The sequence below is a fragment of the Mustela lutreola genome, chromosome 1 (genome assembly GCF_030435805.1).
Source record: "Mustela lutreola isolate mMusLut2 chromosome 1, mMusLut2.pri, whole genome shotgun sequence".
Taxonomy (NCBI): Eukaryota; Metazoa; Chordata; class Mammalia; order Carnivora; family Mustelidae; genus Mustela; species Mustela lutreola.
Genome location: NC_081290.1, coordinates 164836614 through 164863820, shown reverse-complemented (window position 1 = coordinate 164863820; position 27207 = coordinate 164836614). Strand labels below are relative to the sequence as shown.

General features: G+C 52.8%; 1 protein-coding gene across 1 annotated transcript in view; it reads right to left on the bottom strand.

Moving 5' to 3' along the window:
- Nucleotides 1–27207, bottom strand: part of GFRA2 (GDNF family receptor alpha 2) — an 85481-nt gene that overhangs the window by 33535 nt on the left and 24739 nt on the right. The window contains exon 4 of the mRNA XM_059178885.1: nucleotides 18335–18689. Within this exon, the coding sequence (XP_059034868.1) occupies nucleotides 18335–18689 (355 nt within the window). The remainder of the gene's footprint in view (nucleotides 1–18334; nucleotides 18690–27207) is intronic.

Here is a 27207-nt window from a genome sequence, read left to right as displayed (position 1 = left end):
TTTTTTTTTTTTTTACCTCACTGGATGGCAGAAACTTTACTGATGCTCTCAGCCTTGCGTTCTCCTCAGATAAACTATTCCCTCTCTCTGCCCCCAATTCTAGAAATAACACATACCAAATTATGAAAAACAAAAGCTGGGATGAGTGTCATTTCATTCAGCTCTGATGTTTTCTGTCAAAGGAGCAAAACCCCGACAGGTTCCCTAACATCCCTGAGGGTTCCCAGCAAGAAGGGCTGATGTAGGGGTAAGGTCCCAGGCATTCCGGCCAAGGCCTTATTCCTTCCAGCAAGCCGCCCCCACCAGTCTAACTCGCACTGGCCTCCTATTTGAAATGAAGCTCTCACCTCGCCCCATTTCCATCTGGTCCTCACGGCACCCCTGCCTGACACGGGCATTGCTGTCACGGGAACTGACGCGGCGCTCACCGTCACGGGGTGGGGAAGCGACAGTGCCAGGAAGCCCTCGCGGCTGCGCAACCCCACCGGACACCAAAACTGCCCTCATCCCTATCCCTGGGCCCACGGGCAGTGACAAAAAGGGTAAAATCGTGCTGTTATCCAAGGTCATCAGGAAGAACAGGACAATGAGGATTTGCTCACATTCTTTTGCAGAGAAAACAGAGGGTTTGCTTATCCTTATCCGTCTCAAGAGCCAACTCTAATTCCAAAAAGTCTTACTATGCTCTCTTGTCCCTTTTCCAAAGTCATCTCACAATATATATTTTTAATCTGAAAAGGCTCCAGCACAACAGCGTTTCTGTAGGTCACTCATCGGGCAGGCTGCCAGGAACACGGAAGCCGCCGGCACGGAGTGTAAAGTTTGCACACCGAAACAGAGATTTTACTCCTACGAAAATCCTTTCTCTCTTAGAGTCTAATGGCTCCTGGTGCATACGTAATTCTAATATATCGGTGATCCGGTTTTCTGTGCCACGGAAACCCCAAGAACGAGAAAGGATGACAGAAGGAACCTCCCAGGCAGACAGAGCCTTCAGCAGGAAATGACAGCAAACACCAAGAAGGAGACGGAACGCCTGGTAAAGCAAAACACGGTAACTCAAAGTTCACAGTTATCTGGGGCTAATTAGTGCAGGGCGAACAGTTCCCAGTCAGGGACACCTGAAGGCGTCACCGTGCGCTGTCCACACTACATCACTGGAAGTCACAGAGAGCACTGAGTGAAAAGGAGCAACCACCTTCTACAACCTCTATTTGAGGAGACAAGGAGCTTTCGAGAACTCAAGTGCTCCCTGCCCCTTGCACTCTGCCAGGCCCTGGGCTAGATGCAGGGCTACATGAACAGGCCCCAGTGTGAGCTGGACAGACACATACCAGGAATGCGGTGGAAAAGGCAGCAGTGCCTCACACTCCTCAAGGTGCAGCAGAATATGAATAAAGATGATGAAAGGCATTTTCCTTTCCTCCCCGCACATGCATGTGCCCCTTCTAGAAGGGGAGCAGGATTCTGAGGCCTGGAGGCCTGGGCGTCCCCGCCACTGGAAGGCCTTATGTCCAGACACCTCATGCAAAGCAGGCCAAGAGCCAGAGCTGCCCAGGGCTTGGCAATCGGGGCAGGAGAGAAGGCCACCTTTCCTGGGCTGGACGAAGCTGGGGCCACGGCCCTGCAGCCCCGCGCAAGGAACACCCGGAGCAGTTAAACAGGGAGCCCCATGGCCTGGAAGGCCGTGCCCCTGGGCAAGACTGGAGTCAGTTGGGTTTACAGCTGTGGTGGCATGGAGGTACTGGGCAGATGCGGAAGGACCCAGGCCCATGGCACAGCCGGCAAGAGAAGCACCACCACAGGCTGAAGACAAGCCTCCCCCGCCTCTTCCGGCTTCCCCAACTGAGGCTGGGCTTCTGCGTGCCACAGACAGGGAAGCTCCATTAACTGGGACTGCATTTCCTGCTGGCCAGGATGGGGAGCGGGGAACTGTAGCTGGTTTAGAAATATCAGGAAATGTGATCTGACCCCAGAGTGTTATGGAGTAACATCCACCCACTTTACAAATACAATGCATCCTAAGAATAGCTCTCACTGGTTGGGGACAAAGTCATGTTGGGAGCAAAGGCAACAGAACACGGCTTCCTGGAAGACGGAGAAGATTCAAAGAGGGGATGACCTCCAAGGGTCTGGAGGGCACTCTCCGTTTCACATAGAAACATAGCTTATTGAGGGTTGCGGGGGGGCTGTCCCTGCAAGATCCCAGAGACAAGGAAGGCTTGAGCCAGGTTGTCTGGAAAGAGTGCCGGGGAAGGGGGCACAGACCAGGTCTGAGGCAGAGGGCTCAAATCCCAGGCTCTTCAGGAACCCGAGGCAGGAGGGCCCCGGGGTTGAGTGCTTTGAAAAGTTCATTCTGAGGACTTATCTGATGGCTGCTTACTGCCAAGGTGTCTGATTGCAAAATCCATTTCCAAATAGCCTGCTCGTCTGTGAGAAGCTACAAGAGCTGTATATCAGGAGCAGCCGTCCTCCCAAGGTTCCACATCCCACCCCTCCCGCCGGCCTCCTCAGGCTGTGGCTGCCCAGGCCCCCCTTCGCCCTGCCCAGAATCTCCACAAATCACCAGGCCCCTGGCCTGCCCACTGCCCAAGATCAGGAGGGTCACTCCTCCTTAGAGTGAGATGACAAGCCCTGCATTTATCCACAGTATGTGGTTGGAACAGAGGGTTGAAGCCCACCGTCCCACCGCTGTGGGCCTCTGCCCAGCACCCCACACCTGAGGACATGCCCTCTCAATTCTCCAAGGAGAAAGACAAGGCAGAGAAGACCCCGTCTTCTCCCCCACACACCCCACCCCATTTGAACCACCTGGCAGGTTATCCCAGGCCCAGCAGGGCCCACAGCTGAGCTGGGGGGCCCCTTGGAAACCCTGCTCTAGTTAAAATACATCTATCTGCAGCATTCAGAAAATAGCTATCTACAGCATTGCTTTCAGCTATAATGGAAAACTGATGGCTTTTATCTCCCCAACTTTATGACTATTGATGGGATAGAGGCTGAGGTTTCATGACCATTTAATAGCCGACCCTGTGCAGTTAGAGGAGCATCAGAAAGCAATGAAAGCGCGAGATGATTGTCTGGCAGAGAATTCTCTGCTGAGGTCCAGGAAGCAAAACAACCACCCTCCCCAGGCTCCGACAGAAGAAAAAAAATCAAAGTCATCATCATTTCTGTTTCTCCCCCCTCCTTTCTGCCATTGACCTCTGGGAGGTTGATCCAAAGGGGAGAGAGGAGCGGGGGACAAGAGCAACGTAGGCGTGAGCCCTGATGAAGAAAGGGAGGGCGAGGGGGCCACTGACTGATGGACACTCCCCCTCCCCCCACCCCGTCCTGCCCAGCCTTTAGTCTGCCATGGACTGGCTGGGCTTCTGGCCGGACTGCAGGGGTTCCGGACTGTCTGATGGGCTCCCTGGGAAAGAACTGGAAGGAAAGGAAAGGAGTGCAAGTCTGGTCTAGCCCATGATCCAACTGGTCTTCAACCTTCTGTCCACGGCCAGAAGCCAAAAGCCATTTCAGGGCTCTGCAAGCACTCAAGCACCAAGCCTTCCCTGATGTTCCAGCCCTCCCCAGATCTGAGGGGATCCACCCCGTAGGGCCATCAAGGCCTACCTTTCTCTCCAGGTTATGGCCAGGGCTCTCTCTAGGGGTAGGGGTGAACATATCACACTGTTTTTTTAAAGATGCATTTATGTGCGCCCACATGTGAGGGGGGAGGGGCAGAGGGAGAGGGAGACTTAAGCAGACTCCTCGCTGGGCATGAAACCTGATGCAGGGCTTGATCTCCCAACCCTGAGATTGTGACCCAACCCGAAACCAAGAGTCAGTCACTCAACCACCTGTGCCACCCCAGCGCCCCAACATCACACTTTTTCAAATGTGCGAGGAGAGGATACTGGACCGGCTTCTTTGCAGCATTACAAGCACCTTGACTGATCTCTCCTTTTCTACAGCAGCCATGTAGGTGGACGGGAAAGATTTGATTCTGTATGCTCTTTTCAGTAAGTGAACAGAGGCTCAGAAACATTCCATGTCCCAAGTGTGGGACCCCAGTTTCTGACTCCCTGTCCAGTGCACCCACTGCCAGGCCAAGATGCTTTGCAGTGCTGGGGAGGTTCGACCTGACCTTCTGCCTGGGGTCTGCCCTTCCCTAGTTCTGTGGCTTCGGGCAGATGATTTTACCTCCCTGGACCCTGGAGTCTTCTTCTATAACTGAAATTTTGTTGGGATGAGTTTCAAGATCTCCTGCAGCTCTATTTCCAAGTGGACTCCTAGATCATTGGGGGCTCCACCCAAACACAATTTCGGGCACCAAGACTTGTTCTTCCCATAGCTGCCACCTTCTAGACAACATACTTTTCTTCCATCAATAGGCTGAGGAACACTAAAGACACAAAAACCAAGCCCCTACCCACCCCCGCCAGCCCCCCTTGCTCCACACCACCACACCAAGGTCCTTCCAAGCCACCCTTCCTTCAAGCAGCGCAGAAGAGAGGAGGGTGCTCAGGCCAGTGGACAGGGACCTCGAGAGCTCTCCCTTCCCTCCTTTAAGTTAAGGTGCTTAGGTTGGTTCTCTCTCTGAGGACCCCTCTCCCAGCCCAGCCTCCTCAAAGACACAGGCCTTAATTAAAGCAACCAGAACACAAAAGCAGGAACAGGCAGAAGAGGTAGCCAAAGTGCCTCCTCCCGGGGAGGAGCTTCTGGGGGCACGTTCCCAGCAGGGGGAAGGAGGAGGCAGGGGGCCCCCAGACCTGGCCAGCTTTCTCCCCACCCTGGCTACCTCTTGGGAGAGGAGAACCCACCTCTGCTCCAAGCACAGCTCTACACCTCGGTCCATTAGCAGGGAGAGCTGGCGGCTTAATCGCCTGGCTGCGGCAGCCCCCAGGTCTTCTGAGCTCACTGGTTACCACTCGGTAGCTACTAGTTGATTTCTCAGGGATTTCCAGTCATCCCTGCTGGAACTAGGGGAGAATTAGCAAGCAGCAGGCAATGATCCTTGCTTAGTTTACTTAAAACTCCCCCAGAGAAGCAAAGCACTTAGGAAAACCAAGTGGAGAAAATACACCACCCCCAGACCTTCCTTCCAGGCTCAGCCTGCCAGGACTCTCCAGGCCAAGCCTCTCTGATGAGCCCTATGGCCTCTTGCTCTCAACATCACCAGCCAGCTTATGTTTCAATGGTGCCCGTACCAATTCCTAAAATTTTCCACATTGGGCATCATCGTTCCTTGTCTTTGGATAGCTGCTGAAGAGGCCTCCACATATTCCGTTCTAAAATTCATGGGCTCTATTACAGTCCTCTCCCTGCATACTGCCTCTCAGAAGCTAGAGGAAACAGACCACACTCTCCTTAGGGACCTCCTCCAGCCAAGCAAACCCAAACCCACAAAGAGAAGCTAGCCACAAGCACGCATACCCACTGTAGAGACCCTATTCCATTCCAGTCCCCTGCCCTCCCCTCCACCTTGAGAAAGTCCTGAATTGGGCACCTGAGAGCTCTCTGGGGGTCTTGCTATCTGGTACCCCCCTCCCCTCCAAGGGCCTAGAATGTGTTGTCCCCTACCATCCCACAGGCTTGGATCCCGAAGAGGTTCTCCCACAAGAAGAGGGAACGCACACGTGTATGAAGAATGAGTGGAGCATGTCATCCCCAGGGACACAAAGCCATAGGGAAAACCAGACCTCCATCAAAATCCAGGAAACCTATACATACAGAGATGTTGACAAAGGTTGAATGTTAACAGTATATTTAGAGAAAAAAATAGTTTACAAAACAGCATGCACTGCATGACATCATTTTTTTAAAAATATGTGTATGCATATTTAAAAAGTCTGGAAGTGTATTTTCTCCAAAACGTTTGCCATGGCTTATTTCAGGGTGTTAAAGTTGAAGACGATCTCTACTTTTTTTACTATGCCTATCTTGCCTGAACGATGTGTTATAGTGAACACATATCACTTTTATAATCAGCAAAAATGGTAAAGTGAATTCCATTTTTAAAATCAGGGGAAAAAAGAAAGAGAGAAAGGCGAGGGGAGGGTCCCTGCTGGGTCCCACAACCCATTCTCTTCACTGGTCCCCAAGAGCCAAGAGCTGTGTCACACATGCTCAGAAGGAACCTACCAAGCCCATCCAACCTGACACTCATCTGAGTCCTGGTGACGGGGCTCAAGCCTCTGCGTGGTACCTCTAAAGATGGGGAACTCACTACCTAAAAAAGCAGCCCATCCCAGTTTCCAGCAAGGTCTCACACAGTCCAGTAACAACAAAGGGTAGAACTAGGCCTGCAGCAATATTAAGATTTAGCATGACTCCTAATCCAGGACCCTTCTCACCTGATTCTGTTTCTTCAACTACTAAGCAACAAGTTTGGAAACTCCTGAGTCTGCTGGAATTAGGACCAACAGTGGGAGCCTGGGAGGGGATAGGGGAGACCCTCTCTGCTCTGTGTCTCCCCAGGGCATCTCAAAGCTCCTGCCTCACACATGTGTGTGTGCACATACACACACACACATGCACACGCACACTCACTCTCCACTCTCCACTCTCCACCTGTGGCACCTTCCACTGCTCCAGCAGGGCATTTCTCCCTGCCGGAAAAAGCCATGCCCAGTCCTGCTTCTCCCTCCCGCCCCCTCCCCAAGAAGCCTCTGCCCCCGAGGGCACCCTGCCCTCCCTTCCACCCCAGCCGCAGGACCCTGACTCCACACCACCTTTTCTGTGGCTCTTCAAGCCGCAGGGCTCCCCTCCTCTGAACGCCTGCAGCAAGCAACTTAATCCTTACAACACTTAATTAAGTGGGGCCTCCTCTTTTTGTATTTAAGGTTTTCACACATGTGAGCCTTGTCTCCCCAAATGAGCTTATATGCTCTTTGAAGGAACTAATGTTTACCTTGTGCCTATGTGCCAGGCCCCAAGCCCACTGCTCTTCCTGCCTTACTTCCCTTAATCCCATAATCTCGATCCCAGGCCCGGCCTCCCGCATACACAAACTCTTCACTGGATTTCCACCTGCTTCCAACAACAGGTTTGAAACCCAGACGCCCTCCCTCTCTGCCTAGACCTCTTCCTCTTCCTCTCGTCTCTCAGGTGGTGCCTTCACCAATCAGCAGACATCCGAACCAGAGACCATGGCATCAATCTGGACCCTCCCTCCCTCTGGTCCCAGTCCTCTAAGTCTCCTGCAAGTGACCTCTGAAGGTCTCCAAAGCCCGTCTCTGACCCGGCTCCTCCCCACTAGCCCTTGGCCCAGGCCTGACCTCAGGGGACATCACCATGTGGTCCCAGCACGACTGTCTCCAGCCTCACTCTCCTCAGACTGCAATGTACACAGTAGCCCAAGAAATCTTTCCGAAACCCCCAGGACCATGTCATTCTCTTGCTTAAAAGACTTCACGATTTCCCACTGTCTTCTGGAGGAAATCAAACTGGTTCTCCCGGGCTTCCACAGGGGCCCCACTTAATAACACATACATTCTCTCTGCGAGGACCAGAGGCCTGCCTCCCCACGCAGGCCTATCCTTCCCTCATCCTCAGCTCAGCTATCCCCCCAAAGCTGTCTTCTGTAAGAGCCCCCCAGCAGCCTCGGTGGGAAGGCCTGGCCCTCAAAGCCAGTACCAGGGCGGGCGTACTGTTCACCTGAGCATCCGGGGCACCCAGCACCCACGGGAGCCCCGCTGACTGGTTACCAAGCCTCAGCCTGGTGTCATCACGCTACTGCCCTTATCTTGACAAGGAGACAGAGGCTCTGTGATGTTGAAGAAACCACCCAGGCTCACACGACTGCAGAGGTGGGGGTCTGAAGCCGGGGCTGTGGCTTCAGCTGCTTCATTCTGCCCTTTGGAGAATACATCTGGGAAGTCTTTGCTCGAGCCAGTCACAGCGCTCAGACAGCCCCCACCGCCACGGGCCAAACACTGGAGAAGGGGCACACTCAGAAAGACCCCCGCCAGACTAAAGCCAGGCACCATGGGCAAGGCGGGCTGTGCAGAGCTACCCCCAAATTCCCTACTACTGCGTAATGAAGAGTGAGTATCTTAATCTTCCGTCATACCAACTTGGTGTCCTGCTTCTACTCTAGGTGCGTACACCAACACTTATCAGTTTCCTCACCTCCAAGATGCTGGGAGAGCAGGGCCACTGGCACAAGGGCTGCGAGTCTTCCGTAAGAGCCCCCAAGAGGTCCTGAGGGGGACAGCCAGCTCCCAGATACCAGGAAGAAGGGGAAAAGGGCTGCCTCCCCGCTGGGGATACCCCCCACCAAGAGGACAAAGCACAAATCCTGGCTGACCATGGAAAGTCCTGTCCCACCCCCTGAGCACCATGGAGAGGACTGCCCAGGCAGGTGGCCCCAGGGGCTCCTCTCAAACACTCCTCAGTGTTATAGTGTATGCCTCCTGGCTGAAGAAGCTGAAAAAGCAAGGCCCCTCGGGCAGCCCCAGGCTGTCTTCTCTGGGACGACAGATCATGTCCATTGATCAGAAAAGTATGGGGCTTGGGGCACCTGGGTGGCTCAGTGGATTAAGCCGCTGCCTTCGGCTCAGGTCAGGATCTCAGTGTCCTGGGATCGAGCCCCGCATCGGGCTCTTTGCTCAGCGGGAGCCTGCTTCTCTCTCTCTCTCTCTGCCTGACTCTCCACCGACTTGTGATCTCTCTCTGTCAAATAAATAAATAAAATCTTTAAAAAAAAAAAAAAAAAAGAAAGAAAGAAAAAGAAAAGTATGGGGCTTAACGAAAGATCTCTTCTGACATTTTAAGGACCCTTTCAGTCATGGTTAGAAAACCTGAGTCAATGGCAGCCATATCATGGCACCTCAGAGCCCAGGGAGAACACGGAAGGTGGGGCTGTTCAGGGTTCTAATCACAGCGCAGTGCATGGGTCAGCATCAGAGACCACCAGGCAAATGGGGCCCACACCACGGGCTCTCCCCAGGGCTGAGAAGCCTCAGAATCACAGACTCCCCCTGGCCAAGGGTGTGGCCCCGGGCTGTGCAGAGTGTCATGGCAAAGCACCTGGGAGTGCCCATGGGGGAAATGACCCCCACCCCACACTTCTCAAAGCCAAGCCAGTGGGTAGGTGCCCCTTGGCTGCTGAACAGACAGATGAGCAAGTTCTCCACGCTGCACATATTTCCTCTCCTTGAGGAGCTATCCCAGGAAGCTCTGACCAGCCAACTGATGAATGTTTCCTTAGCTCTGATCAAGTTTCCATAAACTCCTTTTCCCCCAAACTGCTAGAAGTCACTAGTGCCTTCCATTTCCCCAAGTCCAATAAGGAGCTGTGTTTCTGTCCTCAGCTTTCTGGATCTTTCATGTGGCACAGACATCTATTCGCTGTTTCTCAAAAGTCTCCTTCTGACCCCTGGGGCACCATAGTACCACCACCAACCCCTTACCAGGCACTTACAGGTACCAGGCACATTCTCAGTGCCTCTGTCCAGGCCAGCCTCTCCCTAGGAGACCCTGCCCATTGTGCTGGCCTTGAATACCAGAAATATGCTAATGACCCCCAGAATTTATAACCCCTGTCAAGCTCCAGATAGGAATGTCTCAAAGGCATCTCAAAATTAACATGCCCAAAATGGAATCCCTGATTTATCTCCCTGCCCAAGCCTTTGCCATCTCAGAAAATGGCATGATCACACAGCAAGCTGCTCAAGCCAGAAGGCAGCAGGTTATCCTTGGATTCCCTCATCTCCTCACTCCCATCAAGGTATATCATTTCCATCTCCCAAATACCTCTCATTTGCTCACTTACCTCCCCACTCACGGCCACTTCCTGGCCCAAGAAGCCATCACCTCTGGTCTGGCGACACTAGGATAACTTCTTCCCAGGCTCTCTGAGGCCACTCTTGCCTCCTCCCTCGGCTCAAGTAATCTTTCCATATCATGATTTTAATAATGTCACTAGTGGGCTTCAAAGTTTCCTTCTAATTGTGCTCAGAAAATATCCAAACTCCTTGTTATAAAACAAATATGTCATGGGGATGTCATGTACAACACAAGGAACAGAGCCAATAATATCGTAATAACTTTGGTGACAGAGGGTGACTACACTTATCATGGCGAATGCTGCGTAACGTATAGAATTGTCAAATCACTGTCACATTCCTGAAACCAATACAACATTGTATGTCAACTATACTTCAATCTACAACAAAATCCAAACTCCTTGCCGTAGCCTGCGAGGCCCTGCTTGACCCAGCCCTGCCTCTCTGCTCCCATCTCCCCCCGCTCCTCTCTCTCGGGTCCCCTCTGCTCCAGCCCCGCCAGCCTCCTGTCATTCCCCCAGCAATGCCAAGCCCCCTCCCTCCTCCAGACTTCTGCACAGGCTATTCTCTCTGTGTGAAATGTTCTATCCCATCTGTCTTACCTCTGGCTGCTTCATGCTTCAGGTCTTGGCTTAAATGTCATCTCCCCAGATAAACTTTTCCTGACCCCTGTCCAAGTAGCTCCCACTTCCTTCCCCATTATCCTCTATTTCTACATCCTGCTCATTTTGCAAACTTTTCCTCCTACCTCCGCCATCAGACTATATACTCCAGCGGGGGCAGGGACCATCTCTACTACGTTCTTCAGTAAGGACCTCATGTCTAGCACAGGGCCGGGCCCCTAATAAATATTTGTTAAATAAACAAGTCAACACCGTAGTAATATAAGAATGTAAGAAACCAGAGACCTCACTGGGAAGATAAAGTATTAAAGGAAAGTCATGTGATCGCTGCCCCATGAAGGATACAGACAAGTTCGAGAAAGCATCAGTAGAAGATATAGCTAGGAGATGAGGACCAAGCAGGGCTGTGAATGAAGGATAAAGTCTTCATGCCTTAGACTGAATGTTCATGTCCCTCCAAACTGATGTGTTAAAATCTGGATCCCCACTGTGATGGCATTTGGAGCGGATTCTGTCATGAGGGTAGAATCCCATGATGGAATGTGTGCCTTTATATAAAAAGGAGGAAAACCAGATCTCTCTCTAAGTACACATTCCAAGGGAAGCCACATGAGGACATGACCCCAAAGAGGGCCCTCTCCAAGAACCTATCCATGGCGGTACCTTGATCTCAGACCGCTAGCCTCCAGAACTATGAGAAGGAGATGTCTGCTGTTTCCACCCCCCAGGCTGTGGTATTCTGTTCCGGCAGGAGCAGACTGAGACACTAATGAGCAAAGCAGGAGAGCGCCTGCGTCAATGAGTGCAAGTGGAAATAACCAAGGAGCCAGTAAACGGAGCAGGACAGGGGCAGCCAAAGTGTGCAATGGTCCTATGCCAGCAAACACACACACAAAACTGGAGTTTGATCCCTCTGGTGTGACCAAACCTGGGCTCCTCAAGAGGGAGCCTCATCTCAGCAGGGGGTGGGTGCGTCTCCACATCTCTGCGGGGTGGGAGCTTTATGGAGCCCAGATGCCTGGACAGCAAACCTGAAGGGGAAAGGGGAAAGGGAAAGGCACTCGGGGCCCAGCCATGCAAATACCCCTGGCGTGGGCAGAGCCAGAAGATGTAGACTAGACACGCAAGTGGCAGCTTCTCGCCCTGTTTATTTTCCCAGAGCCTTCAGCACAATAATGTTCAACATTCCAGCTGGGTCTTGAGGCCCACAGGAAATTCCAAAAGGAGTCATTTGGGCATCCTTAGCCCACAGCCCAAGGGCAAGCAGAACCCCTACTGATGTCAGCCGCCAGGGCCAGGACGGGGTCCCTGGTGGGAAGATGGATTTTGGGGTTGCCCGCAAGGCTGAAGATCCTAATGCTGCCCAGGTAAAGAGTCTTCCTCCACTGGCAAGGAAGATGGTGACCTCTCTACCCCACGGCACTCCTGGGCACAGCTTTGTTCTGGGAAGACAGGAATTTTCAGTGCTGAGCTCTCCTCAAGACCAGGCAGTTCCCTAAGCCAGGATCAGATGGGTGTGGCTCCTCTCCACAAAGGTTGCTCTCAGTGTAACCAAAGTGACCCAGGGAATATCTGGTAGGCAGCAGAGCAGAACTGGGATGGCAAGAGAACTGGCAGGAACTCGTAAGTGCCCGAGGGCAAAGACGTCCGTCTACTTCACTAACTCTCTAATCCCTGTACAAGACCTGGCCCACAGTGGGGAAACCAACAAATAGCTGTAAATGAACAAAGGAATGTCCCTACAACCCCCATTCCTCTGCTCTGAGTGACCCACTGGGCCCAGGCCTGCTGGCCGGAATCCATCAGGGCAGCCATTTTGTCCCACCCGGGCCTTCTCTTCCAGAGAAGGCAGAGGTTTGTAAGCTTTGAGAGGTCAAGAAACCCTTTGTGGATCTCATGAAGGTCACACATTTCTCTCTGGAACATACGCACAAAATTTTGTATATGATTTCAAGATAGTCAAGACCTTCTCCTCTGAGAGAAGGGAAGGCTTGGAAGCCCCAGAGCCCACACGCCCCCTACAAATAATCATTTGCTGCTATTTAGAGATAACCCACTAAAAACATCAGCCAACGGATTATTCTATAAAGAGTCCAGAGGACGCTGAGGAACCACTCCAGGGAGCCAAGAATCAAATGCGGACGTGTCCATATACACCGCCTACAGGCACCAGACATGCCTAAGCTAAGTAAGCGGGCGGGCTTGCCAGAAGGACTCCTCCCCACTCCCTGTGGACAGCCTTGGTGGAGAGGACCCCAAGCCCTCTGCCTTCAGCAGTCCTCCTGGACAAGGACAGTGGCCACTGCATGAAGAGACCCAGGCAGCCAGGGTAGCCCAGGGCTGGAGTCTATTTATACACATTCTCAGTCCCTGGAGGTGAAATTACAGCCTGGGATATGGCACAGCGCCAGCACCGAGTTATTTATGTCCTCTCCGTAGACCAAGAGGAACAGGGCATTTCAGAGAGCCTCTTCCAAACAAGGCCTGAAAGGGACACCGTTTACAGGACAACAGACTCATCCTCCCCACAGCTTCCCAGCCACACATACCCCGCCCCCATGCGCTCACACACACGCAATCCAGGCCATCCTTACAGTGAAGGTAAGCAGAGAGTAGCAATCAGAAGATTGTGTTTAAAGAAAAAAAAAAAAAAAAAGTAGGTCATGGCCCTTAGCGGGGCTGGGGTGAGAGAGAGAATTGAGCCAAATTCCATGGATTCATTCCAAGAGATTCTCTGGGCTTTTCAGACTCCATATCAGAACACTGTAAAAGGTCTCCTGGTCTGACGTTTACAGCTCTAGAAGCTCACAAGATAGGAACCAGACAAAGGCTAGAGACAGGGTATGCAACTTCTGAGTAGGAAGCTTCCACATTGATCCTGGTCCAAAGAACCAAGGGAGGGGGCGCCTGGGTGGCTCAGTGGGTTAAAGCCGCTGCCTTCGGCTCAGGTCATGATCCCGGGGTCCTGGGATTGAGCCCCACATCGGGCTCTCTGCAGGGAGCCTGCTTCCTCCTTTCTCTCTCCCTGCCTCTCTGCCTACTTGTGATCTCTTGTCTGTCAAATAAATAAGTAAAATCTTTAAAAAAAAAAAAAAAAAAAAAGCTCCAAGGGAGGAGTCTGAAATGCCTCCATTACCCCTAGGCCTACAAGGAGATGTTCTTGTTTAACCAAAGGCTTCTTTAAACTCCAACACCTTGTGGTTACCAACATTTCATAAGATGGCACAGCAAAGTCTGTTAAATATCACCCTGGGGAGAGACAAGGCCTGCCTCTGGGTATGCCCCAGAGCAAACCAACAGGCCTGCTTTAACATAGTGCCAGGTGAGGTGGGCTCTGGCAGAGCTGCCCCCCAGGTATGCTGGGCCAATATTCACCCAGGGAGAAGCATAGCTGGGCCTGCTTTCCGTTTTCCTTGGCAATATAGTGAAGGGGGCTAGCCAGGCTTGGGTGCACAGCCTTGAAGCCCAGGGCAGGTTCTGAGAGATGCCTCCAGGCAAGGGTCCCATTCCCAAAATGTCAGCTCAAAGAAGCTTCCCCATGACCCCCATCAAAGCCAGCTTTGTCCATTAAAGTATCCAGGAAAGGAAGGCTTGGGGTCTCCACTTCCTGACCCAAACACCCCAGCACTGGGCTCTCCCATTTCACGGTAAAGATTGCCACCTGTTGTGTCTACCCTGGAGGACAGAAACCTAAAAGGATCCAGTGTCAGGAAGGGAAAGGAGGGTGCTCCTCCCTGGGTATAGAGGAAAATGAAGCCTGGGCTGCCTCTTTTCTACAAGCCCCCTCCAAGCCACCCATCCCCTCCTAGGCTCCTCCGCGGACGTGGAGAAAGCGTCCATAGGTCAGTAAGTCAGGCTTGCAGGTGCATGGAAAAACAATCCCTGCAAGCCTGCCCTGGAGTCCTTCAAATCTGCCCTCCCAGATCCTCTGCCCCAAGGAGGTGTCTCTGCCATGTCCTCCTGTGCTGAGAGCTCATCTCTCCAGATACAAAACCTCGAGAACAGCAGATGCGGTGGGAAAAGGCTGCCCCAGCAGACTGACTCACAGACCTGGAGGGGTCCCTGGAGCCAGGTGAGCATCCCTCGGTGATCAGTAAAGACAAGGAGAGCATAAGGAGGGAAACGGCCCATCCAAGACCACCCAGGAGACCAAGGGCAGGTCTTGCAGCTCGAGGGTGTCCACGACGACCACTTCTGTCCACCACCATCACTCTGTCTCACCCGAGGGCACCATTCCCACCCTGCCTCAAGCCTTGACACTGAGCAGTAAAGCTGCCCAGAGGACAACTGCCCAGGCCGGAACAATGTTCCAGGCCCTGTCCTTCCACTCGCAGGACCACACTTTACAACCATCCATGGCTGGGGGCTGGGCAGGGAGAGGTGGAAGTATGACCTGGTTCTAGACCAGGAGCTCACCCTGTCACACCCTGGAGCTCCTAGAACTTTTATCCTTGACCCAGTTCAAACATGCAGACCCACTATCCGTGGGTCCCACGGTGCCTGCTGTCTCAGTTTAGGTCCTGAAGCTCGGTCTCCCCCACCCGGCTCAGTGCCTCTCAGACACCATCAGGCCTTAGTTCCAGGGACGCTTCATTCCTGACCCTCCTGAAGCTTAAACCTGTTGAAACAGCTCCTGGTTCTATGATGTGAGGCTTACTCCCCAAATCCTTGTTCCTGGCTTCCCCCGCCCCTAGAAAAACAAATGAAAAGCCCCTCTAGCTCTTCAAATGACCCAGAGGTTCTGTGAGCCTGAAATCACCCTGCTCTAAAGTCTCCCCTCTCACACAAGGCCGCAGACCCCCCGGGAGCCACACATGTCATCCTTCCATAACAGAGGACTCATGAAGGGGGTCCAGGGCTCCTCTGTTACCGCCCCTCCTGGAGACAGCTGAGGGGGGCTTGCCCGCTGGCCACAGTTTCCCCAGCCCACAAGCAGGCACAGGCTCCTGAGGGCCCTTGCCTGTAGCTCCCGGGCTCAGACTCAGCGATGCTCCAGCTCCCTCCCAGGCCCAGCTCCTGGCACATCTGTCCCTGCACATACACTGTGTGAGACGGCCTGGCAGGCCATGTTAGCACCTAGAAGGAGGGAATCCATCTCCTTCTGAGAACCTCGATGCTCCCTTCCGTCATGTTGTGGGACTCATAGGACCCATCAGGTCCCGCTCTATCCCAGCCACCACTGGGCTCAGAGCCCCAGCTCAGCAACTGCTAGACCTGCGGCATTCACTCCTGACTTCCTTGGTAGGGCCCTCACTTCCTTCTTCTAACCATGTTCCTGTTGTATGCACAGTTTCTTTTCTTTTTTAAGATTGATTTATTTACTTTAAGATTTTTATTTATTTATTTGACAGACAGAGATCACCAGTAGGCAGAGAGAGAGAGAGGAAGGGAAGCAGGCTCCCTGCTGAGCAGACAGCCCAATGCAGGGCTCAATCCCAGGACCCTGGGATCATGACCTGAGCTGAAGGCAGAGGCTGTAACCCACTGAGCCACTGAGGCGCCCCTGATTTATTAATTTTAGAGAGGGAGGCAGAAAGCGTGTGTGTGAGCAGGAGGAGGGAGAGAGGGAAAGGGAGAAAGAATCCCCAGGCCAACTCCTGCTGAGCACAGAGTCCGATGTGGGCTTGATCCCAGGACCCTGAGATGTGACCTGAGCTGAAATCACTAGATAGCAGCCAAACCGATTGAGTCACCCAAGTGCCCTGCATAGTTTGTTTTAAATGGCCTCAATCAGTGTCTGTAGGTAATAAGGCCTATTTTTTTAAGAAAGCAAGAGAGAAAGGCCCCTCCTTCATAGCTCTCCAGAGCCCTGCAGCTGGCTCTGAGGATCAGGACCAGAGCCTTGGAACTCAGCATCTTGTTGTCCAAAGCCAACCAGCATTCCCCCTTCATCCAACATGACCCAGCACTCCCCTGGTACAAAGAGGCCTCCCTTCCCTCTGCAGCCTCCGCCTCAGTAAAATCCGCTTGTGCCTCCTGCCAGGCCCAGACCAACCACAACTGGCTTCAACCCTCCAACACACACTCACTCACTCACACGGATTCACATACTCCCTCACACATACACACCACACACATACACTTTCCTACACTCTCACACTCTCACATACAGACACACTCCCTCTCATGTCCGCTCACAGCTATACATGCACATACACACCATGAGGCATCATATCTTAGTCACTCCCTCCCTCAGGAACCCCCTTCTCTTCTGCAATCTGGGCCACTCTCTCCTGGCTGTCCTTCCACATGTGAGCCTCCCTGTCACAAGCCCCCCATCCTCTGTCCCTCCCTGAAGAACCTGCATGTCCAGCAGAGCTCTGACTCACTATCCACACCAATGGCTTCTCCTATCTTCAGGCCTCTCCAGCCTAGACTCCCTCTTGGGCTCCACCAACCCACCCTGCACCATTCCACCCACTGCTGGAGCTCTATCCACCAATGAGGTGTCCAACAGTTCCCAAACCCACTTCTCCACTCTAGCCGCTTTACTGGGCATGCCCCCAAACATAGCCAAGAGGATGGCAATAGACCTCCAGGCACCACAAATGCTACGCATCCAACCCCGTTCCCCACACACACACTGAATGTCTCCTTCATCCCACAGTTACTTGACTAGGAAACATGGCGGTCATCATTCATTTATCCATTCCAGTGATGTTTGTGGAGTGCTCATCATGTGCCAGGCTCTCTGTGTAGGATGAGGTGTGGCATAAACAAAACAGAAATGCCTTGTGCCTCCAGGAAACGAACATTCACCCAATCAACCAGTCCTGTCAAGTCTACTCACCAATCATATCTGAAATGGTACACTTCTCTCTGCTCCTACATCTGCTGGCAAACCAGCATCCAGTACATCATGAGCAAACTTCCGTCTCTCCAGCAGCCCCACTTGTGGCCTCCCCATCCCACCGCCCTCACTGTGAGCACCCACCATCTGTAGCGCCCCATAAGGCCAGGCTCTCTCCTACAGCCTCTGCACACGTTTTTCCAGCTGACAACACTCCAGGGCTTCCTCCTTCTCATTTTTCAAGTTTCAGCTCAAGACCCCCTTCCCTGGTCCCCCAGGCTGAGACAGATGTCCCTCCTGATGCTGCCTCATCGGAGAGCCCACAGCCCTCACACCCTTGCACTGGGAAGGCTGCCTTGTCCGTCCTCCCTTCCAGACTGGCTGTTTCTCTCAGAGCACAATGTTCGCCTCTGCAGGCCCTGAGAATGGAGTGCTGGGTGCAACAGGGGCTAGATAAACACTTAACAGCAAGCAGAGAAGACAGAAGAACTGTGCAGAAGCACATTTCCACTCACCGTCACGACAACTGAAAAAAACCTTCCCGATAATTAGGCTACACTTACTAAGCATTTCCTCTAAGCCAGGCTCTGTGCTAGGCTTGGGGCACACATCCCATCATCTAATCTTCATGAGGACCCTGTGATATGGGCATTGTTAGTCCTGTTTGCAGGTGAAGGAGAGCCAACTGGACAAATGTTTACAACTTGCTCCCAGTCACACAGCGAGGGAGCAGAAAGTCAAACCCGGGCAGTCAGACTCAGACCCGCACTCCAGGGCCCCACCAGCCTGGCTCAGCCAGCTGGGCGGAGAGAGCTACCTCTGTGATGTAGAAGAGCCCCTTCCTGATGGCCACACCACGTCCCGGGGACATGAGGTGGGGACTTCCTTCAGAGGTGGGACTGAAATCACTGAGGGTCCCTTCTTAGTCCAGGCTCTAGGGGTCTCTGATTTGACATTCTACCCTCCTTGGCTTGTTCACCTTGGTTTGGCACGGTCCTAAGCACGCGCTGAGCACAGAGCTGGCAGACAAACCACAAGCCCGTGCACCAATGAATGAATGAATGAATGAGTGGCTGGCAGTTCGGTCTGCGCGTGTCCGCGTCCCCGGGGTCCCGCAAGTGCGGAGTCCCGACCCGCAGCGGCGTGCTTACCGGCACAGGTGGTCGGTCCGGCAGACGCTGCGGAGATCCAGGCAGTTGGGCTTCTCCTTGTCCTCGTACGAGCAGCTGGGCAGGATGGTCTGGCGGCGGCGCTCGGCGCACGCCTGGTCCTGGCAGGAGCAGAAGAGCATGCGGTAGGTGTACTCGCTGGGCACGCGGTCGAAGAACTGGCGCAGGGCCTTGTGGCACTTGCGGCGGTTGCAGCGCTCGGTGGGCGAGATCTCGCGGTTGCAGATGGAGATGTAGGAGGAGCGCAGCTTCTTGCAGTTGTCGTTCAGGTTGCAGGCCTTGGCGGCGTCCAGGCAGTGGTTGCTCTTGGCGCTGACCGCGGGGTCTGCTCCTGTCCCTGGAGGGGGAGGAGAGAGCAGGTCACAGGCTGGCCAGGGGACGGAGGCCCACAGCCACCTGCTCCCGGGGGACACCTCCCAGCGGTCATGATGCCCTTCGCCTCAGTCTCCTCATCTGTGAAGTGGGGACACCTAACAGGCAGCTAGATTTAAATTAATGACTAAAGGGGACATTAGGACAGCCCCTGGTACAGAGCAATTGTACCTGTGGGGAGCTCTGATGAGGAGGACTGTTCATTCTGTCTTGTTTAAAACTTACAACCAGGAGCACGCGGAGGGTTCAGTGGGTTAAAGCCTCCGCCTTCGGCTCAGGTCACAATCCCTAGGTCCTGGGATCAAGCCCCGCATCGAGCTCCCTACTCAGCAGAGAGCCTGCTTCTTCCTCTCCTTTTGCCTGCTTCTCCCCCTATTTGTGCTCTCTCTCTCTCTCTGTCAAATAAATAAATAAAATCTTTAAAAAAAAAAAAAAAAAAAAGTATCACAACCAAAATGGCAAGCAACTAGGGGTTTGCAGTCCTGTTCACCAACGCGGGTAACAGAAAATGAAGTGACTGGCTCTAGTCCGTACAACCGAATGGCAGCTGAGGCAGGACGGGCCCCCAGGCCCCCAGGCATCCAGCAGCTGCACATTTGAGCAGGCTTCTGATTGGGGTCCTGCTGGCGTTCAGGGAGGAACAGGTCCCATCACGGGATCTTCAGCAGCCACCACCACCACCATCAGGGCCACCACAGGACCACTGAAACTGTCCCTACACATTTCAGAAGGCGCCAGGGCAGGGGTGCTGCAGGGGCCAGTTGGTCCGGAGAACCATTACAAAGGATGGTGCCGGTGGGAGACCAGCAGGACGAGGGAGAGGCTAAAGGCCAGCTCGGACTCTAATAGGGCCGAGAGCATAGCCAGCCAAAGGGTAGGCATGCTGGATATGGCGACTTCGGCGTCGGTGCCGCACCCTTGAGTTTGGGATCACTGCCCGTGGAGTGGAGCGTCTCGGACATGAAGCAGGATTCTCGGGAATTCCCAGGCTCCCTTTGTGGTGGCTACCCTATCCCACAGGTCTCAGCTCTTCTAAGGACCACCTGACCCTCCCCTGCCAGCCGACCCCCACCACAGAGGGCCTCTTGGCCATCCTAATGACAGACAGTGGAGGGAGGCGGGAATCCAGTCCGTGAGTGCCCACCTGAGATGTTCGGACAGAGCCAGACGGCAGATCACCTAACCCTACCTCTTGATTTCGCAGATGAGGAAACTGAGGTACTATGTAGGCAAGGGCTTGGCTCGGGTCATCCAGCACATGGGGAGTAAACCAGAGCAGGGACCCAGTTGTGCCAGCACTGTGTACACCATCAGCTCAGCTTTTAGGATGGATGAGCTGCACCTTTTTCATTCATTCTTCATCTACCCAGTAAAGTCTTGCCAATATTTAGTGAGCACCACCCCTGTCGTGGTGTTGGGAAGGATGTAGGGTGAGGGAGGCTGACAGCATGCTCCTCTCCACACAAAGCCCCCCGCCCCCCGCCCTGGCCAGCATAGGTGCCTGAGCATTCCAGCACAGTTCCTGGTGTTCAGGTCTCTGGGTCATTAAAGATGTACTAAATGCCCCTCTGCACACCCTCTCTCTGCTAGGTGCTATGTCAGATACAGATGTGTAAGAGCTGGTCCCAATTCTCAAAGAGCTCACAACTCTAGCTAGGAAACCAAGAGACAGAATAGCATAGCATAGTGGTTAAGACTGGGTGCTCTAAACCTTAGGCATCGTCACTGGACAGCCCTACTGTGTGGCTTTGGACAAGTAACTGAATCTTCCTTTGCCTCAGTCTACCCGTCTACAAAAGAGTGCCTCCCACATAGCATTGCTGTAAGCATGAATGAGCTAGCTCATTTTTTTCTCTTGCATGTATGGTAAATTTGCCCTGTCTATAAGATCATCCCCATCAGCTGTTACACCACCGGTCTTTAAGGGAAAAAAAGCCTCCTTGTGACCATACACCCACCGTTAAGGTAGCACCTTATTTTTCTGCTTCCTTGAAAGCAAAACCCCTCAAAGGAGTTGTCCATACCAACAGTCTCTTTCTCCCCTCCTGGTCTCACTTGGACCCACTGCAGCCTGGCATTGGCCTCCCGCTCTTGCCAGTGGTCAGGGATCCTGGGCCTTCCTCTTCCTCAGCCCATAAGGACACTGGACACAGCCAATGGCCCCCTCCAGCCCCCTTTCCTCACATCCTTCCCCTCTCTGCTGGTCTTCCTGTACTCACCTGAGCAGCCTTCGGCATTCTCCTCTAGGGTTCAGCCCCCTCTTCTCTCTGTGCACCCACTCATGGCTTGTCCCCACCCAGATCTCCCCCCAGTCCCCAGATTTGTATGTCCAACTACTTGCTTGCCCTCTCTACCTGAAAGGCTGACACCCGCATCTCAAACTTAGCCAAACCTACATGTTCCCCACAAGGCTGTTCCGCAGCCCCAGTCCTCCTCATCCCTCTGAAAACAACTCACCCTCCCAGTAGCTCAGGCCAAAAATCTTGGTACATCCATGACTCCTCTCACATTCACACACCACGTCAGAAAAACCAGGTAGTTTCACCTCCAAAATACATGCAGAATGCAAGCATTTCTCACCACTGCAACTGCTCCCAGCACTCTACATGCCATCCTCACCACATGCTGGCAAGAGCTTCGGTTCCTCATCTCCCTCTTCTGTCCTTATGCCCATCCCAACCCCTGCCTCAAAGCAATCTTCTCATCACATCTGGAGTGAACCTTCTAGAACCCAAGGCAGAGAGATAATGTTCCTGGGCTCCAACGCTTCTAGCGGCTTCCCCTCTCACTCAGGGTATGGTCTTCAAGGCTTTATACCTGTGCTGTCCAATATGGTAGCTGCTAGCCACACATGGCCATGGAACCTGAAATGTGGTTAACCCAAAATGAGAGGTCTACACCAGATTTTGAAAATATCCACAGGTTTTTAAGGCTTGCTAAGAAAAAAAAAAATAATGTAAAGCATTTCATTAATAATTTTTTAGATTAACTACATAGTAAAGCAATACTATTCTGGAAATATCTTAAACAAATATATTGTCAAAATTAATTTTACTTGCTTCTTTTTACTTTTTTAATGTGGCTACTAGAAAACCTAGAATTATATAGGTGACTTATATTTCTGTCAGCCTGCACTGTTCTGGATGACCTCACCTCCTACTCCTCCTGGTCACTTCCTCCATTCTAGCCACAAGGCAGAATGCTCTTCCTGGACTTCCTCTTCCTGGACTGTGCCCTGACCTCAGGGCCTTTGCACTTATTTCCTCCTCCTGGAAAGCTCTCCACCATCATCATTCCTCCTTTCTTTCAGGTGTCTGTTCAAATGCTACCTTATCTGTGAATCCTTCTGGACCACACTATACATAATAAGAAACCACTCCCTTTACCCCTGCTCTGATCTCTTTTTCCCACAACTCATCACTGTCTACCACAGTACACGCTTCCTTAGTCATTTGTTTGTGTCAAATACAAACTCCATAAAAGCAGGAGCTTTACTGGTTATACTCACTGCTGTATCCATATTTCCCAATGTCTGGTGCATGGTAGGTATTGAAGACAAATTTAACAAGTGAAAGAATAAATGTACCTAGAACAATATTTAATTCCTAACAAGTACTCAAAAGTTGTTGGCTAATGTTATTAAAGAAGCCAAACTGACGCAGAGTCAGCAATAGAGGTCAACATAAGACCACATGTAAGCAAGTATCCATGTGGCCCAGAAGGGTGCAGATGTGGAAGTTGGGGCGCGATAGACAAAGACGGGTCCTCACCCCAATACCCTGCCAACAACAGCACCACAAAGGCCGAAAGAGAAAAGTTCCCTCTCTTCTTCTCATAGAAACAAAAGGGGGATTAAAGCAGAAAGAGAATCGAGGTTGGTTTTCCCACTCACTGGATAAACAAATCTTTACTGAAGACCTACTGTGTGCCAAGGAGTTCCTCAGAGACCCAGCTGGAAACAAAGGGCCTGACCCGTGCACCGGGGAAGTCAGGGTGCTGTGGGAGCAGAGAGGAAAGCATCATGCCCAGACCAGGGGTCACAGAAGCAGTGGTATCTGAACTGAACCTACAGCATGAGTCAGAGGAAGCAAAAAGGGTACAAAGCAGCTCCCGGTCTGAGTCAACAAGGAGCTGGGCAAAAGCTGGGAGGAGCTGACAGCAATTCAGGAAGCCTGGAGATGGAGACTGAAAGAGGGGCCCAGGAGAGCAGAAGAGGGGCTTGTCCACAGTGGGGTGCGGCCTCCCAAGCAGTCGCCCTGAGCTGAGGCCACACCATCCTGCCCGGGGCCAGGATCCAAGACGCCTGTCTGCACACGGGCTGTTCTGGAGGCACCCCGTCTACAAAGCCTTCTCTCCCCCCGCCAACCGGGCTCTGCTTCCATGTTCCCTGCACCTGTCAGGATGCCGGCAGGCAGAAGGGAAGAGCCAGCAAAGCAGCCTGGGGCGGAGGTGGAGGGGAGCGAGGACTTCTAGGGCCCCGGAGAGGAGCGGGGCGACTCGGCACATGGAGCAGCAGCTAATTCAGGCCTGCGGCTGCTTTTAGGTTCCCCAGGTGCTCTGCCCCTGCTCCTCTCAGCGTGTTCCTGAGCTAATGCCGGAGTAATTACAGCCTCAGTGCCTTCCATTTGGAGCTTGAATAGTGAAAGCTTGTGCTAGGGGGCGGGAAATGTAAACCCCTGGGCCAAAACTTGGTAAATTTCCTAGAAAAAACAATAAATGTGGCAACTGTAACAGCAATTGCTTAGTTGCAGGGAAGAGGCCCCTTCCGACCCTCCTGGAGCGGGTGCCCACCCTGGTAGAGAACGGGCCCCTTCAGACCCCCACTCAGAGCGGGTACTGGCCCTGGCGGAGAACGCCCCGGAGGCTGGCCTGGGCTCGGCTTTCCTTTCTAGCAAGGAGACACGTTCCTGGGGCAGGCAGGCCGACCAGACAGCCCCTTCCCACATGCCCTGCCTCTCTCTCCACCACTGAGCCACCTCTCCCCCGGCTCCAGAAGGCTTCTGTTTTCTCTTCCCACCAGTGGGGGAAGAAGGAGGGAGTGCTGGATTGCAAACACCAGCCTCCCCCAGTGTGGGGCTCAGCCCCTTGATTGAAATGTCCAAAGGGTAGGAAAGAGGGGCCCCTGCTACCCCTCCCCTCAGACCCCCTACAACCCTAGCAGAGACCACACAGGGCCTGCGAAGGCCTCAGGCACTAGAAGGGGACATAGGTCTGGGCCAGCCTGCTCTCCACACTCACTCTGCTTACCCCACACACATCCAGGTCTCCCGGGCCTGCTGAGAGGAGCCCAGATGGGCCAAGGAGTCAAGGGAAACAGCTGCCCCAGGGAGAGCAAGGGGAAACCGAACCAGACCTGGCGCTTTCCAAAGCCTTGGTGAACACAGCCTCTGGGCTTCTGCCTCTGAGAGATACACCCTGGCTTCTTCCTGTCCTCCCTCCCTGTCCTTCCCTAAGGCCAGAGCCAGGGAAACTACCGTAGAGGGGCTCCCTCACCCCAGCCAAGCCTCACCTACCTCCCCTCCTTCCTCCTGGAGAGCTGCCCTGAGCCGATGACCATCCGTCCCTAGAGCTTAAAACCAATATCCTTGAAATAAGTGTATGACCTTGTAAGGAGCCAAGTCTGCCTTGGTCCACCTCTGTCATTTCAGCCACGCTACCGGTACCACACGTACAAATATTTAATTAATTTCTCCTTTAAAGAATTCTCTTAATACATAAGTAAAATGTTTAAATTCTTTAATTGACTCACTTTTTAAATGTTTTAAAGATTTATTTATTTATTAGAGAGAGGGCAAGTGCACGTACAAGAGGGAGCAGGGAGGGGCAGAGGGAGAGGGAGAGAATCTCAGGCAGATTCCACACCAAGCACAGAGCCCCACCCCAGGCTCAATCTCACAACCCTGAGATCATGACCCGAGTGGAAACCAAGAGTCGGACACTTAACTGACTGAGTCACCCGGGCACCCCTTTACATTTTTTAATACCTACCCAGATTTATCCTAAATGATAAAATCTATGTTAGTTCTGGACTTTTCTAATATGTGTTAAAATGCACTGCTATTAAAATAAAAATGTGCATTCCTCACCCCTCTCCCATTCCAACAGCCTTGTGTGTGCAGTCGGAGGGAGGTCACTGACTGACAGCTGAAACTCTTCAACTTCCGTGCATTTGGGAGTCACCTGAAGTGCCCATTACATGCAAACGCATGGGCCCCCGCCTCCCCATCAAGAGCTCTGCGACGGTGCCTAAGACTCTGGATTTTGCAAGCTCCCCAGTGATTCTGAGGCTGCCTTCCGAACTTGCGGGACCACAGACTTGGAGCAGGGGCTGGGCTGGCAGCACCCTCCTCAAACACGCAGACTCCCGATCCAACACACCGTTTACCAAACCCACCCTCAGCAGAAGGCAAAGCACTTTGCAGATTTCCCGCCCCCTAGCACTGACAGCCCTCTGACATCATCAGAGTATGCCCCCTGGGGGCTTCGCCCCCAACCCCACCAGGAGGCTCATCAAGGCTGACCTTCCAGGGGCCGACAGGCCTCTCCCTGTGGGAGCAGAAATCGTCAGAGCGAGTGTAGAAGGCGTTCTGTGATTCTTGCAAGCCATTGGGGCACCGGGTGCTTCTGTTCTGCTTCTAGCCTTCCAGGAAACTGCCAGCCTGTTGCTTACCCCTAATCTCATTTCTGACTGCAGTGTCCAGCCGCAAGCCCACCCCAGCTCCCTGGGCCTTACCCTGCAGCTCTGCCAGTAGAGCAGGAGTCCGAGGCCTGATTGTCTCTGCCTCTCCCAATGGGTCAATCCCCAGACAAAGCCCTGCCCTCTCTGGGTCTTAATGTCTCGCCTGGAAAAGGACAGTTTTTGAACTATATGGACTTCTACATTTTGTGATTCTCCTGCCTACCCTCACCCTCCATACACACACATACACACACACATACGATATGAGGGAGTGAGGAAGGGAGTACAGGGAGTGAGGAAGCTCCTGCCCCACCTCATTTAGAAACAGGTTTAAAGGAGTTCACCCTGGCCCCAGGCAAACCCAGCATGTATACTCACGGAAACGTGCTCACGTGTCCTAGGGCTCACAAGTGCCCCTGCCTCCTCCATGCCCAGACCCCAGGCCCCTGTCGCCTGGCAGTCAGTCACACAGCTGTCAGTCAACAAATATTTTCAGGTATTGACCACATGCCCTAGAAACCTAGCTGTGAACTGGGAAGACAGAGTCGCTTCCCTCCAGAGGCTTTCAGTCTAGTGAAAGACTGATAAATATATATATATATGAACAAATAAATAAGTGCCAATAAGTGCTGTGAAGAAAATAAACTAAGGGAATTCTGAAAAGAATAAATGGGGGATGGGAGGGCCTGTCCTAGGATGCAACATCCAAGCTGAGAAAGCATGGTGGGCAGGAAGAGTGAAACATGCAAAAAAAAAATCCAGAGTAAGAGAATCCCAAGCAAAAGGAAAAGCAGGTGCAAAGGTCCTAAGACAGGCATGAGCTTGGTGTGTTCACAGGCCAAAGGGAGGGTAAAGTGGCTGAGGTTTACCTTAATGAAGCAAAGTAAGAGAGAGAAGCCACTGGTAGCGTGGGTACTGTAGTGACTTCAAAGACATCACACACTGAGCCCACTGTGCATATAACTTGGAGAAAAAACCAACAGGGTCAGTTGGACACTGAACAGGAAGAAAGAAATCCAGGAAAAAATCCAGGTGTTGGGCCTGAGCACCAGGTGGATGGTGGAATCACTTGGGAAACAGAAAAGACCTGGAGGGGAGAAGGAGGGCAGAACTAAACACATCATGATGTTTTCACCTGAAGTGTGAGATGCCTACTAGCTGTCCAAGTGGAGATGTTGAAACTTCAGGAGGACAAATGAGTCCGGAGTGTAGGACGCAGGTCTGAGCTAGAGGCATAAAACAGCATGACTGATGTGGAGGCCACTTGCTGCCATAGGACTAAATGAGTTTGCCTAGGTTGAGGGGACACTAAAGTAGAAGAAAGGGCTCAGGACGGAGCTTCGGACACCATCATTCAGTGGACGCTGGGAAGGAGAGCACCACGTGGTGGTGGGAAGTCAGGGGTCCTGGGAACCAAGCCAAGAGCTTCGAAGAGAAGGACAGCTATTCAACTGAATCCAAATAATTAGGGACATAAGGGTGAACAGAGAGGCAGTCGACAAGGAGATACAGACAAAATGCACTCTAAATGGGGCTGGATAGAAGACAGGACCCGTGGGGAGCTAGAGGGAGCGCACCTTCCCCACCGGGTTCCAGCCACCCACACCATCACCTCCACACCCCTCGGCCTCATGGGGCCATCCATGCCCAGCTGCCCCTCAAGATCCACTCACTCCCAACGTTGGCATACTGAGCACCCTTACATGCGGAGCACAGCTGGAGAAATGAACAAAAGCAACAAAGCCTCCTGCCCTCCTGGAGCTTACATGCCAGGGTAAATGAGATTATAATGAAGTAACTAACG